At 41.6% G+C, this 15,423-nt stretch overlaps 1 protein-coding gene across 3 annotated transcripts in view; it reads left to right on the top strand.

Moving 5' to 3' along the window:
* Positions 1-15,423, top strand: part of LOC107092902 (kalirin-like) — an 84,715-nt gene that overhangs the window by 38,530 nt on the left and 30,762 nt on the right. For 2 of the 3 annotated variants that reach the window (XM_015387605.1, XM_015387607.1), the window contains 5 exons: positions 9,011-9,208; positions 9,486-9,559; positions 11,926-12,078; positions 12,260-12,355; positions 14,921-15,036. In XM_015387605.1, coding sequence (XP_015243091.1) covers positions 9,011-9,208; positions 9,486-9,559; positions 11,926-12,078; positions 12,260-12,355; positions 14,921-15,036 — 637 coding nt within the window. The remainder of the gene's footprint in view (positions 1-9,010; positions 9,209-9,485; positions 9,560-11,925; positions 12,079-12,259; positions 12,356-14,920; positions 15,037-15,423) is intronic. The other variant, XM_015387606.1, reaches the window with a different exon arrangement.

Consider the following 15,423-nt stretch of genomic DNA (forward strand, 5'->3'; position numbering starts at 1 on the left):
CACCAAAGCATAGAAATCATTTCTTTTTTTTTTTTTTTACAAATTATTTTTCCAAATAATACAGTGTGGTACAAATGTACATGTGTATTTTTACACTTTTAAACATAAAATACAAAACACAAACAACAGAGTGATTTCAAGAGTATGAGAGGTACAGGTTCCAGACTTTGAGAGTTGGGGGCGAATCATTCCATCATTAGTGGTACAACAGGTTTGTAGTCTCAGAGAATATGTTATCTGTTCCATTTGGTATATATCCCAGACCTTCTGCATCCATATATTGTAGGAAGGGGGCTCAGGTTTGAGCCATCTGATTGTTGTACATTTTAGAGCAGCTGTTAATAATATGTTCAAAAGATATTTTTCATCTCGTGTAAGAATAGTTGTAGGTGAAATCCTTTCTGAACTGGATTTATATTGAGGCTTGGTTCCACTTATATGTTGTTGCAATTTTTCGGTGGATTCCATTTAGGGGCGTTAAAGTAAAGGGGACTAAATAGAAATGAATGCCATACTTTTCAGATTTTTATTTCTGGATACATTTTTAAACCACTTCTGCTTTTCCTTACACTTGGCAGTGGAAGCTTCCCTGCTGCTCTGCTTTCTGTTGGTTCTCTTTGCTGTGCTACTCTTTGCTACTTTGAGGTTGTTTGTTACATGTTAATTTATTCTAGTTTATCTGCCGCTTGAGGACATTGGCACAGGATGTCCAGGTAAAGAGAATATTTCTCTATAAATCTATTTCCATTTGGAAAAGCTGTAACTTGTCACTTTTTGCAAAAAATAGCTCATTTGATGTTATCAAAAATGATGTTGGAAACGGGAACCATGTCAGATTTCGGTGGAAGGCGTTTGTCCCGGAAGCTGACTGTAACATTCCGCAGTATCTCTCTGCCTGTGGGAGGAGATGATGAAGGCATGACGGTCCTCAGGTCTCCGTCACGTTGGGCTTCTTGAGTTCTTGATGAGTTTCTGTGGTTATGCAGCTGTCAAAGCCGCTCAGTGACTAACAGGGATTGTGCTGAAAACACAAGCCTGCCCCTCTGCAGTGTTTACCCACTTCCCCACACATGACTGGGCCTGCTCAGCGGCTTTTAGCTCCAGGAATATTTGGCTGCTTCTCACTGGTCGGCCTGAGGCTGAGGAGGACAGATGTGGGCCCTTTGAGGTGTGTTCAAGCAAGGACACTAAGCTGTGGGGGCGGATCCCCGACTTCTTTCTCATGTTGTTCATACAGATGAATCCGTAACCCGTTTCTGCTGCGCTCAGTATTGTGTGGTTCTGAACTGCCGTGTCATTGAGATTTCTCAGTAGCACTCTGCAGCCATGGCTGATGTTTGGAAATGTTTTATCTCAGCTTCACTGCTGACACAGTCTGAAAAGGTAAACACACAGTCACGCATATCTCACTGTGCCACACAAGAGGGAGCAGGAGGGAGTCAATAAAGGAAAAAAGTCACCCGGTTACTGTTAAAAAAACATCAGATGCACAGAAAGAATAAAATAAATCCTGGGAAACTCATCAGTAGGAAAATAAAATGGCTGCCGTAGGGTCCCTGACTTAGTCTGTTTCTGCAGTAGAGTCCAAAGACTAAGAATCTAAAGGGTCATTGTTAGAGTGGTGAGAAACAAAAGCATGTTACAGTGCCTTCTGAAAGCATTCGACCCCCTTAAGCTTTCTGACCTTTTACAACCTTTGGATGTTTATTACAAATTAAAAAACTGAAAAGTGGGGTTTGCAAAATTAATCTGCTTCTTTAATTTCATTGCAGCAAATTATCACCAAAAGTTCAGTGAGGATTTCTGAATGAACCAATGTTGACCTAAATGACTGATGGTGATGAATAGAATCCACCTGTGTGAAATCAGGTCTCTTTATTAAATGCACCTGCTCTGTGATGGTCTCACAGGTCTGTTTAAAGTGCAGAAAGCATCATGAAGAACAAGGAACATACCAGGAAGGACGGAGATGCTGGAGAAGTTTAAAACCAGATTTGGATACAAAAAGGTTTCACAAGCTTTAAACAGTGCAGGCAATCATATTGAAATGGAAGGAGTATCAGACCACCGCGAATCTATGAAGAACCAGCCATACCTCTAAACCTTCAGCTGAAACAAGGAGAGACTGATCAGACATGCAGCCAAGAATTTTAAGCTCCCTCCAAAGATTTTCAGTTGGATTCAGGTCTGGAGACTTGCTAGGCCACTCCAGACCCTTGATGTTCTTCTTCTTCAGCCACTGTTTTGTTGCTTTGGCGGTGTGCTTCGGGTCGTTGTCGTGCTGAAACACCCATCCTCGACCCATCTTCAGCTCTCTCTTGGTCCAGAATTCCATGATACATGGCCCCGTCCATCCTCCCCTCAATACGATGGAGTTGTCCGGTCCCTTTGGCTGAAAAGCACCCCCCAGAGCATGATGATGCCACCACCATGCTTGACGGTGGGGATGGTGTTCTTTGGGTCGTACTCTATGTTCTTTGCCCTCCAAACAACTTGAGTTGAGGCCAAAAAGTTCTATTTTGGTCTCATCTGACCATATCACCTTCTTCCAGGCCTCTTCTGAGTCGTCCAGATGGTGAATGGCGAACTTCATGCGAGTCTTTACATGTTTCTTCTTGAGCAGGGGGACCTTGCGTGCACTGCAGGATTAGTGTGTTACCAACCGTTTATTTTGTAACTGTGGTCCCAGCTGCCTTCAGTTGATTCATCAGTTCCCCCCTTGTGGTTTTGGGCTGATTCCTCACCGTTCGCATGATCAGGGACACCCCATGAGGCGAGATCTTGTGTGGTGGCCCAGACCGAGGGAGGTTGGCGGTGGTGGGGTGCTTCTTCCATTTCCTGATAACTGCACCGATAGTTGATCTTTTCTCTCCAAGTTGCTTTCGGATTCTTGTAGCCCATCCCAGCCTTGTGCAGATCAACAATCTTGTCCCTGATGTCCGTAGAAAGCTCTTTGGTCTTGTCCATGGTGGTGATGTTGGATGCTGGTTGTTTGGGTGTTGACAGGTGTCTTTTATACAGGTAACCAGGTGAGGCAGGTGTATTTGATGTAGATAATTGGTTGGGATTGGGGCTGTGTCTTAAAGAAAGACTAACTGGCTTGTAGGAGCCAGAATACTTGTTTGGTAGGGGGTCATATACTTGTTTTTCCTCATCAGATGGTTATACATTTTTATAAATTCCTATGATGTGAATTTCTGGAATTTTTTATGGGATTCTGTCTCTCACTCTCAGAATGTACATATGATTAAAATTGTAGATTGTTTCTACTCTTTGTAAGTGGGCAAACCTGCAAAATCAGCAAGAGGTCAAATACTTGTTTCCCCCACTGTAGCTTACTTTAGATGCAGATGATGTGTTTATATGTGGAGCTTTAAATAAATGATTCTCTGTTCTTGGAGACATTAGCTGGAAGAAATGTTTCTTTATGATGAGCCCTGAGCTGAGCTTTAGTGGAGGAAAGATTTTCTTTCTATCAGTTTTCCCAGTTGAGTTCCTCTGTTGCTGGTTCTGCTGCCAGTTATCCACTATAGCTACATCCATTCAGCATCCTCCATATTTACCAGATCCTCTCTGCCTTGTTCTGGTTAATAGTGAATTAGATGGTGATAGAATTTGTTTTGGGAAGAGATATTTTCTCAGTTTATTCTGATGAAGCCAACAAACAAGACGATCAAGTCAGACAGGAAACAGTAAATATCTGCTACATTTGTAAATGTATTGATGTATGAATTATGGGATGGATCTATATTTTACATCCACCTCTCCTGCAGAGCAACATTTCAAAAGGAGAGAGGCAAAGGGTTGCAAACAATTTAACAAAACAATTCTACCAAAGAAGAAAAATTAGGGATTTATAACTATAACCCGAAATGTTTGCAGTCAGATACAGGAACAGTCTGAATACCAAAGATATTACATGTAATTACAGCAAAATCAAAATGCAACCATTTACACATGAATCAATAACCTTTATTGTAATCAAATCTTTTTTAGATCTTAAATTATCTCTGCCAAACTTCTTTTTTGTTTTCCATTCTCTAAGAAACGTAAACCAACTTCTGTTTTTTTGTTATTTCTTCATTCCTGTCGTTTTAATTCTAAATCTGACTTTATTGTATAGCAGAGGAATCCTGAACCTTTCATTTCCTGAGCAGACCGCAGCTAACCCCGCAGCAGTTGCTGTGCATGGCTAGCAGCCGTGTGTCTGTGCAGCTGATCCACCATGCTCCTCACACATGACCGCTGCTGACAACCACCCGGTCAGATGGGTTTGCTGCTTTCAAGCGTGACTCATGATGTTCATCTTAACTTGATTGTTTAAAATGATTCCAAACGTTGAAAAGCAGGATTTGATTTAGGCGTCGTTGGTTCCTTTCATTCCGGTTATGTCTGCATTAATCACATGAAACTGATGGAATCTGGAAGAAGACTATCTGCATTTTGCTAATTTTCTAATTGCAACAGGAGGAGCGGGTTGGTTTCCCTGCATGTACATCCTATAGCCTCTGATGGGATCAATGAAAACATTTAAATATGTGAAGGAAATAAAATCCAGAGGAGCTCTACACAAAATATATAAACAAAAAATCTAAATTAAATGACAAGAATAAACATAGTATTCTAAATAAGAATAATTTTGGCTCTTAACCCAAACTTGGCTACAAAAATACAGCAGGAGAGTATTTAAAAGGATATGTTCGTTGAAGCTAATCCTAAATCAGATGGTTCTGTTTTTAAAAGTGAAAGGATAAGTAGAGTTAATCCTGCTCTACAGGTTCCACTCGCACCCATGTGAGAGCTTCTTCTAGCCCTGATCTCAGCTTGCAGGCTGCAGAGATCCATTAGAGAGTGGAAAAAACTTTAAGGTATTGTGCTGCTTCTGTTTTTATGTATGCAACTAAAGAATAAGAAAGAAGCGAGCAGCTGATGGTTCCTGTTATTTTAAAATGTCTCTGATCACTAACGCTCTTCTTAATGCACGTATTAAAAAGCCGTCCTCTATGAGAACTTGCTCACTACAGATGATCTGGTTTATGTTGAAGCTTTGGATTCGACCCAAAGTTTGTCTCTTGAACCATAAACAGGAATCATTCAGTCTGGATCTGTGCAGATTGAACCTGATAGTAGATGAACACAGAGTGCTTTTATACTCTGGTTACTTTGCTCTTTTCAAACAGGCCGTTGTCTTTTCTAAACAGGCTGTTACCCACCAAAGTCGGACAAGTAGTTTTTTTATAAAATCTTTATTTTTCTTTTTTGAAAATGACTGCTATGTAATTTCATATTTAATGGACACTTTTGTTTTTTATTCAGATATTAATATACTGTAACACCTCAAATGTTGGTATTTTAAAACACTAGTCTAAAGAAAAGAGAAAACTTTTCTTCCTCTCTTAAAATCAGATTAAACTTTTTATGTTGGTCAGTCTGCAACATCCCCAGATTAATTAGGGAGTTAATTTATGATGATTTCTCTAACTTGAGAAATGTTTATTAAACTATAAGGAAATGTGTTAACATTTCCTTATAGTTTAATAAATTAATTTTGTTTGTTTTTTCCACCAGAGAATAAAATAATTTGATAGAATTTTGTCTATTTCTTCCTGATGACATTCTGCAATTGCAAATCCAGAATACAGACCAGTTTGTCTTGAAGTCATGTTGGATCTAGTTCTGCAGCTGTGAAGCACATGAAAACATCAAGTGATAAAATGAGGAATAACTGGCTGAGAAACTCTTGATTCGTTTTTAGTGCCGTCTAGAAATCACTGAGAGATTTGATCTGATGTGATGTGAGGCAGCGATCGGATCTGGTTTCAGCTCTTACCTGCTGACAGATTATCAGTAAGAAGGTGTGCAGCAGTGCGTTCTGTCCTCCCTGACCTCTTCCTCTGACATAGCTGATGCTTATTGAGGTGTGTTCAAGACCACGGTCGGTTGGAACCCATGTAGACATACCCGTTTTTTGTTTTTTTTTCCACCCTCAGAATGAAATCTTTTGAGCAAATCCTGCTGGTAGTAGTTTGACTGTAAGTGGTGACCAGGGTTGATTATCTGTGAGACCAGCATACCACGTCAGACCAGCATACCCATGGTCAATATGCATGCGCAAGACATCAGATTTGTGTTTATCCCTTTAGTTTGGTATGCAAAATAGACTTTGAATTACCTTGATGGGTGTGTAACCCTTTAGTCTTCAAAAAACACCAAAAGCTAAGTAATTAAATAGTTTTTTTGTACATGACTAAAGGTATACACGCCCGCTGAGGTAAGTTAACCCTTTAAAGCCCGATCCAAGAATAAAACAAAACAGAAAATTACTTTTTTTGGTTTGAATTCCTTATTTGCCCTTTTAACAAAATATGTAAAAAGAAAAAACAGAAATACATTTTTGATATTATAATAATTTATTACTATGCGATAAGTCAAGATTATTTTTTGTGTAGTCTTCTACTAGCTGTTATCAGGTATATCTGATTGTGTACAATAGGATTTTGAGCAAAGTTTTTACCATTAAATTATGCAAAAGGTGTCAGATGCAAAACATTTCAGAAACCGTATGTATCAAATATGATACATTTGGCATTACAGGGTTAAAGTCTGTTTTTCGTACAAAACTAAAGGGATAAACTAAAAGGATATACACTCACTGGCCACTTTATTAGGTACCCCATGCTAGTAACGGGTTGGACCCCCTTTTGCCTTCAGAACTGCCTCAATTCTTCGTGGCATAGATTCAACAAGGTGCTGGAAGCATTCCTCAGGGAGTTTGGTCCATATTGACATGATGGCATCACACAGTTGCTGCAGATTTGTCGGCTGCACATCCATGATGCGAATCTCCCATTCCACCACACACCAAAGATGCTCTATTGGATTGAGATCTGGTGACTGTGGAGGCCATTTGAGTACAGTGAACTCATTGTCATGTTCAAGAAACCAGTCTGAGATGATTCCAGCTTTATGACATGGCGCATTATCCTGCTGAAAGTAGCCATCAGAAGTTGGGTACATTGTGGTCATAAAGGGATGGACATGGTCAGCAACAATACTCAGGTAGGCTGTGGCGTTGCAACGACGCTCAATTGGTACCAAGGGGCCCAAAGAGTGCCAAGAAAATATTCCCCACACCATGACACCACCACCACCAGCCTGAACCGTTGATACAAGGCAGGATGGATCCATGCTTTCATGTTGTAGACGCCAAATTTTAACCCTACCATCCGAATGTCGGAGCAGAAATCGAGACTCATCAGACCAGGCAACGTTTTTCCAATCTTCTATTGTCCAATTTCGATGAGCTTGTGCAAATTGTAGCCTCAGTTTCCTGTTCTTAGCTGAAAGGAGTGGCACCCGGTTTGGTCTTCTGCTGCTGTAGCCCATCTGCCTCAAAGTTCGACGTACTGTGCGTTCAGAGATGCTCTTCTGCCCACCTTGGTTGTAACGGGTGGTTATTTGAGTCACTGTTGCCCTTCTATCAGCTCGAACCAGTCTGGCCATTCTCCTCTGACCTCTGGCATCAACAAGGCATTTCCGCCCACAGAACTGCCGCTCACTGGATGTTTTTTCTTTTTCGGACCATTCTCTGTAAACCCTAGAGATGGTTGTGCGTGAAAATCCCAGTAGAGCAGCAGTTTCTGAAATACTCAGACCAGCCCTTCTGGCACCAACAATCATGCCACGTTCAAAGTCACTCAAATCACCTTTCTTCCCCATACTGATGCTCGGTTTGAACTGCAGGAGATTGTCTTGACCATGTCTACATGCCTAAATGCACTGAGTTGCTGCTATGTGATTGGCTGCTTAGAAATTAAGTGTTAACGAGCAGTTTGACAGGTGTAGCTCATAAAGTAGCCGGTGAGTGTACATATATTGACAATGTGTACGGTCATTTGACAGAGCACCGGTCCAAGAAAACTGTGCGACTGCCGCAGGCCCCTTGCTTTATGATTATAGTAACAAAAACACAGTTTGGTGATCAAAATAGAGCACTATTACATTAACGTAAAGGGGGGAGTGGTAGCCTAGTGGTTAGGGCATTGCGCTTGGAATCCAGAGTTTCAGCGTTCGAGCCCCACTCCCACAGACTGCCACTGTGGGTCCCTGAGCAAAGATCCTTAACCCCACACTGTTCCCCGGGCGCCATACAATGGCAGCCCACTGCTTCCCAAGGGGATGGGTTAAATGCAGAGAGTACATTTCTTTGCTCTGTACCTGTGACAGAATGCATCTTTGGTCTTGCATCTACATAGATAATATTTGTATGCATTATTCAGTTACATGCATGATGCGTCATTGTGTATTTGATTTAATGTGTCTGCTTTAACTGTTGTATTTGTGCTGCCATTGTATTCGTTTCTCTCCCTTTCTCTCCCTGCACTTTGATCCAAAGAGTATAAAACGTATGATACTTTCACTGCAAATAAACTCCATACTAGTGTTTATTATTTTCAGCACACAGATAAGAGACTGTAAACAGCAATGCCAGAGCTGCAAACAGTTTATAGTCGGTATGTGAAGGATCTGATTATTGCACTGTTTATGGTATTGGCAGAAATAGGGGGAATCAAGTCAGATTTAGCTTGGTCCATTCCTGGTGGTGACCTTAAACTAGAGGTTTTCTTATAACTGAACATGGAGAAATTTCCAGATGCAGTAATTTAGTCAGTTTCTGAGGGAAAACTGTAAACTATGGCTGCAGCCGTGATTCCAGAGGATTTGAGTTTATTAACTGACCCTGATGCATCCAGCGTCGCATCAGACAAGAAAACAGCATGACTTGATCAGTAGAGAACTTATTAACCCACACTGAGCAGTGTGTGAAAAGGGCATCTCAAGAGAAAAGCCAAAAATATTCATTTTAATACAACAAAGTGTAAAACAAATGAGAGAAAATGTCTGTATTTTATTGGATGAAAATTGTTTTATGCATTGCATCACTTTTCTGGAAAACTCCTCCCTCATCATCATCACCTCTGATGTCATCTTCTTTGGGGTTTTTTCACAGAAAACTACCATGTCAGCAGCTCTGACCGGAAGACGGAGTCTGTAGCGAACCTGCAGCCGCAGCCGTCCCTCAACTCGCTTCAGTCAAGCTCTCCGGGTCCCAAACGTTCCGGAAACCCTCTGAGAAAGTGGCTGCCGAGTTCCAGCCGCAAGATTAGCTCCGGCAAGAAAGTCCCCGGCACTAAACAGAAGAAGCCAGGTAAGATGCAGGAAACGTGCAAGTGCACACAGTTCTCATCCAGACAGATTGTTTAAGCTGAACTAATATGGCGGTTATTGGTGAATCAAAAAGAGAACCAAGATGGGTTGTTGGCTGGTCTCACCAGGTTATTCTGTTTTTTGCATCAGCATCCTACTTTGTCAAGTATCATCTGTCTCCGTTTCCATGGCAGTGGTTTTGGCTGCACATACGTTAGCCTGTTGATACACCTGATATCTGTATCTATGACTGAGGAAAAACCTGCTCTCTTTTCCAGAACCTGGATCCGGAAGAGATGGCAGTGGAAAGGTCAATGAGCTGTGTCACCCTGGAAAGGAGGACATAGAAGAGGTAAACGGCGAGAATAGTGACCCAAACCCCCTGAATTAAGGAATATCTTTATTAGTTTTTGTAGATTTTAAATCCCAAATGACTTCAGGTAGGAAGAAACATTGGGTTGTTTTTGGTGAAGTTTGTGTTCTCCCGTAAAAGTTTGACTGTGGAGCCGTTTCTGTAAACTCCTGTCTGACCAGGTTAAAGGGAAACCTGTGTTGCTGTTGTGAAGATATTGACTCCATTTACATCATGGAAAGTAAACATGCAAAGTTCCTCTTTTTGTGTGAAAGGGTCACACACAAACACACACACACACACACACACACACACATACACACACACATTAAGCCTACTATGCCCTAAACCTGACCATATCTACCACTAACCTTTACCTAAACACGATTTACACCTTGGAGCAAAAGTTAGCAAAGTGAGGCACTTAAAAATGTCCTCACTTTGATACACAAATAGGAGCACAGACACACATGCTTCTATGTTATCGACGGATGACAAAAATGCAGTCCAGCATCCGTTGCGTTCCTTTGCTGCTTATGGTGTCCTTTGTGGAACGGCGATAGAAATCTTTGGTGAAACTCCAACGATAAGAAGAAGAAGAAGAAAAAAAATGAATCGTCTCTGAGCTGCAGAGCATCCGACTGCTCACCGAGGAGATGTTTCAGAAGCAGGTTTCCCAGTTATGCAACATTACAGTACTTTGCATGTTTTTCCAGCCTGTAGATCCAGTTTAGAGCTGGAATTGGCTTCACCCCTCAATGATTCTGGTTATTATAGACAGCAGTGACTGAGCCATTCATGACGGTCATTAAAATAACTCGAGTCTTAGATTTCAGTTTCCTGTTTTACATACAAGCAAAGATGTGGACACGTCAGATTTGACCGTCAGCTGAGCTGCAACAGGTCTGCTGGTGTCTCTGTAGCACAGAAGCTTTCACTCACTGGAATTATGTAAATATTTTTGGCTTTGACTCAGATTCGCCTCACCTAAATCTCTCTCTTACTGTTATGAGTTATTAGACTGCAGAATTGTTCAGTCTTTTAAAAACGATTTACACTTAATTTTATAGTGCATGAGGAGCCACTGAAGATACGCTAGGATGGGAGCGATGTGCCTGCATGTTTGTTTCAGGGTTAAATAAGTGAGCAGTAGAGTTCTGCTCAACCTCTAGATGGCGATGGAGGTCTGGCTAATGCCTCCATACATTGACTCATAGTAGTCGAGGCGAGCTGTGATAAAAGCCTGGACTCATTTCCTCAGATCTCCTCTTTCTAAGATTAGTTTCACCTTTGCTATTTGGCAAAGTTAATTAACCCTTTTCTAAACAACAGTGCTGATCTGTTTCTCTACCTTAAAGTGGGACTCTACCTTTAGCCCTAGAGGATGACACACACTCTCTGAAATGAAATGATAGTGAGCCAAGATCAACCGACTTAGACTTGGGCAGACTTTAATGTCATTTTGTACACACAGAGTGTATATAAAAAATTTTTTTGTTCTGTACAGCTCTCAACTGTAGGGGAGGGATGGCAACTTGGTCCAAACAACATGGCTTCTGTCTTCTTCTCATTTAGACTAAGAGAAAGACGTGTTTTGATGTCATCAAGGCAGATTGGCTTTTAGTGTTGTAGTTTGGCCTCCATGCAGTAGAGGGCAGCGTTGTCAATCTTTAAACGATAGTTGCAGGAGTTAAAAAATTTGCAAAGATTAAAAAATACGATAAATAGATGCCAGAACAGAAACATGACATAATCCAAAAAGGTTATAGAACTTGATCTTTTTATTTTCTACTTTGTTTAATGGTGACATGATGAAGCGTGCATTTTATATTATTTTATTTTTCAAAACATGCCAACTTATCATTACAGCCATTTTACAGAGTTGTTTTAAAGGAAGAAGCATTGCTGCATCTTATAATATTTCACTCAGTGATAGTTTAAATCACCTGCTGTTCCCTAAGGCGCCTGCAGAGGGCAGTGTGGCCTCAGTTCCCTGGTGAGCACTGAGAGCACCCATTCAAATCAGCTGAGCAGGTGATTATTCTCTCCTCTCCTAGGCTGCCTCCAGGGCAAATTGTTTGGATCTACCGCAGCGAGCGTGAAGGATGAACACAGTTAACTCAGACGATGTCTAACTGATGTTGTTTGCTTCAGCATTGAGTTATCAGTGAGATAAATGGTTAGGATTAATAGAAGGATGGATGTGCATGCTGCACAGAACCAACAGGACACAGTGTGGATTCAATCAGGCTTTATTGTTTGGTTTAATCCACTACATGCCACCACAGACACATCATTATCTTATAAACTAGACTAGTCAATACGATGGAGGTTCTTCATGAGCTGCTTCATGTCTCCTGTGTCAGAGGGTAAACATCAAGGAGGGAAACCCATTATCCAAGTCGTCTGCTGGGATACAGAGCGGCGGCGAGGATGAGCCAGAGCCAGATGATGAGCCCCACCTTCCTCTTCCTCCCCCCATGGAGATCATGAAGGACCCCTCAGCTTCAGAGGACAAGGTAATGGGGACGTGTTCATTACTTCTTTTATATCAACCTGTGCTTTAAAATAAAACTCTTCATCTAGTTTCTCTGTTTTGCTGATTAACAGCTTTGCTTGTCTTTAAACTGTTTTCTTGCTGCATGCTTTCCTCCTTTCCTTCCGATCTAACCTGCTGCTCCTTCTGCCTCCCTCTACAAGCCTTCATCCTTGTTAACATCTCTGCAGTCGTCCTCTGACGTCCCCAGTGCTGCAGAGCTGGTTAGCGCCATAGAGAAACTGGTCAAAACCAAGATGGTGAGTGACCAGCTAGAGAGTAGAATTGTGCTTTCTAAAAAAAAAAAAGCATCAGCATTAAAAAAAAACAAAAGCCTTTTTTATAAGAGCCCACAGCCAGCCATCAAACCACCACCTCTTCGTACACAGCCTTTATGGGTAGAAATTTAATCAATGGCAGCTGCTGCTCTCTGAAACAGGCTCAGAGGTGTTGATTAAATCCAAACGTCACGTTTTTACGGTGGCCCTGAAGTGCAAAGTGCAACTACAAATCTAAAAGCGCAACTACATTAAGAAAAACAAAACTACATAAAGCAAAGCGGAAGTCATTCTGCCTGCTTTGGCTTTTGAAAACATGGATATTGTCGGCGCCCCAAACATAGCTGCCATTATCCAGGAATATTTAGAATCAGGACATGCGTACGAGGTGATACTGGATATGCTCAAGACTAATCACGAAATTTCACTTACTATGCATACACTGAAGACAGACTTAAAAGAAGCTGGACTGTTCAGATGACGCAACTTCCGGTTCAAGGGTCAAACGGAGCCGTCGTCCAATCAGCCACGTCTCATGTTTCCCACTGGTACCTACCTTTTCCAGTAGGTTAATGTAATTGTGTTTTCCTTAATGTAGTTGCGATTTCCTTATTGTAGTTGCGCTTTTAGATTTTTAGTTGCAGTTTGCACTTCAGGGTCACCGTACGTTTTGCATTAACAAATGATCAAACGCATAAAACACGACACCACATCAAGTGAAATTTGTTGTGAAGCGTTCTGAAATAATAGACCCTATAAACCACGGCAAGAGTTCAGCACGATAACTGTTCTGACTGGATGATCACGTTTCCCTCTCGTCTCATGAGGAAAACCTCCTCGCTTCTGACCACTGCCAGTCAAAAATACTTAAGCATTTAGCACATTTTTAATGCAGATTAATGGCTACATATATGGTAAATGGACTGTACTTGTATTTTTCAAGACAGGAGACTTGATAAAAGGGCTTTACACTACACTCAGTCATTCACCCATTCACACTCACACTGATGTGTGGCCAGCTACATTGTAGCCACAGCTGCCTCAGGCTCACTGACAGAAGCGAGGCTGCCATACACTGGCGCCAACGGGCCCCTTCACCTGCATCAGTAGACAATGCAGGTGAAGTGTCTTGCCCAAGGACACAAAGAAACTGAAAGCCAGCGGCTGGGCTTGAACCTTTAACCCTTTCGATTTCAGGGCAAACTCCTACACCCGACGCCACGTCAAAGCCGGGCATACACTGTGCGATATTTTCAATCGTTGCACGTAGCTACAGGACAAACTCTACGACGAAACCAAAGGGTCTAAAAGTTCACAGCTCAAGATGCATGTTCTCACACTGTGCAGTGTGACACTCTGATGCGGTCTACCTGCTCGCACTGTACGTCCAAAAACCGCACGTCGGACTCGGCGTCGAGTTGGACTCGTCAATCTAGAAGAAGAACTCCCTTCTTTGCGTGTGTGCAGTGCTCAACGTTCTGGTAAATCCGGCTGCTTCAACAGCCGGATTTGCCCAGGACCGCCTCGCGACGGCTGACTGAATTCTAAACATGTTGGATTTTCTCCGGACCTTACGATTCCTGATCAGGAGGGGGGCGCGAGAGGCTAATCGCCCCTCCTTACCCCCTTTATACTGCCTGGCGCAGGATGCACGAGGAGGCTGAAACTTGGCCTGATCGAAAAATTCTCGCACGACTGGAAAATCTGCCCGAAGAGGGCAAAAATTGTACAGTGTATGCAAAGCTATAGCCTCCCTAGTATTGAATGAGAAATCACCATTTGATGGGTCAAAGAAAGGGAGCATTAGACCGATTCTTTATGAGTCCAAGAGTCTCTCCCTCGCAGCTGTAAGGAGATGGTAGCATTTAGCCGACAGGCGTACAGCTGCTGGTCAGTGAACTTTTCAACACCATCAAAAAGTAAACATGTATAATTTACTTTTTCTAAGCTCTTTAACAGAACATAAGATTTTACGGAGGAGACTTTGGAGGAAAAGTTCTTCTTTCCCACTGAATAATCTCTCTTTCAATGTTTAGGCCCATTTTACAGATCATATCAGGTTTCTTGCAAATGGATCTAAAATAATGTTCTGTTATAATCAGTAGGTCTAACTGTCCAAATTGGGATTTGAACCATTAAGACAATGCATTGCTGTAGTTTTATCAGAACTTCATGTATCTTCAAAAAAAGGCCAATTTATTTAAGAAATTAAATGTTTTAATTTTCTTTGCTTTTTGTAGTTTATGTCTCCAACAAAATGTCACAGGCATGTTTTAGATGCTTTGATTTTCTGCTAAACAACTAAAGTACTTTATGCTGTGCAATCAAAGCACAGTAGAGTCTTTAAATGGGGGCAGATTTGTTTAAAGTTGCTGCAGAAACGCGCTCTATTAAGCAACATGACCTGCAGTCACAGTAAGCAAATAAGAGCAGCTGATTTTTGCTTCTGAGGAGCTCCTTTTTACCGCCGCCGCCCCCTGCTGTCAGGAAACATCAACATCCTGAATGTTTCTGGATATCTTTGCTCATTTGTTTTTGTGTCTTCAGACTGTGGAACCGTATCCAGGCTTCACTCCTCCATCTCCAACAACGGAACAACACACTCCAGTTCAGGCGAGGAACTCTGAACTGGACCAGAAAGCCAAAGCTATGAGACACCGGACGTAAGTACCGAGACATCTTATTTTACTACATTTTAATGTAAGGGCAGATTTCAGGTCAATCAAGGTTATTGAAGAATATGTGAGACTCTGAGACCTGCATGTTTTTAAGAGAGAAATCAACCCCAAGGTAAAGTGGGCGGGAGGTGCGAGAAGGAGACAGGATGAAACAGAAGGTGTATAACAAAGAACATCAGGGATTTATGGAGGTGACAGGTTACTGACAGCTTTGAAAAGTGAGGACAGAGTTTATACATGAATGGGTAACTCTTATTTAATGCTCTTTTAATGCTCTTAGACATAATCTTAATGCCATCAACAAATACCCATGACTTATATACTTATGACTTATGATATATATATATATATATATATATATATATATATATA

The sequence above is a fragment of the Cyprinodon variegatus genome, unplaced genomic scaffold (genome assembly GCF_000732505.1).
Source record: "Cyprinodon variegatus isolate N-32 unplaced genomic scaffold, C_variegatus-1.0 Scaffold399, whole genome shotgun sequence".
NCBI classification, from domain to species: Eukaryota; Metazoa; Chordata; class Actinopteri; order Cyprinodontiformes; family Cyprinodontidae; genus Cyprinodon; species Cyprinodon variegatus.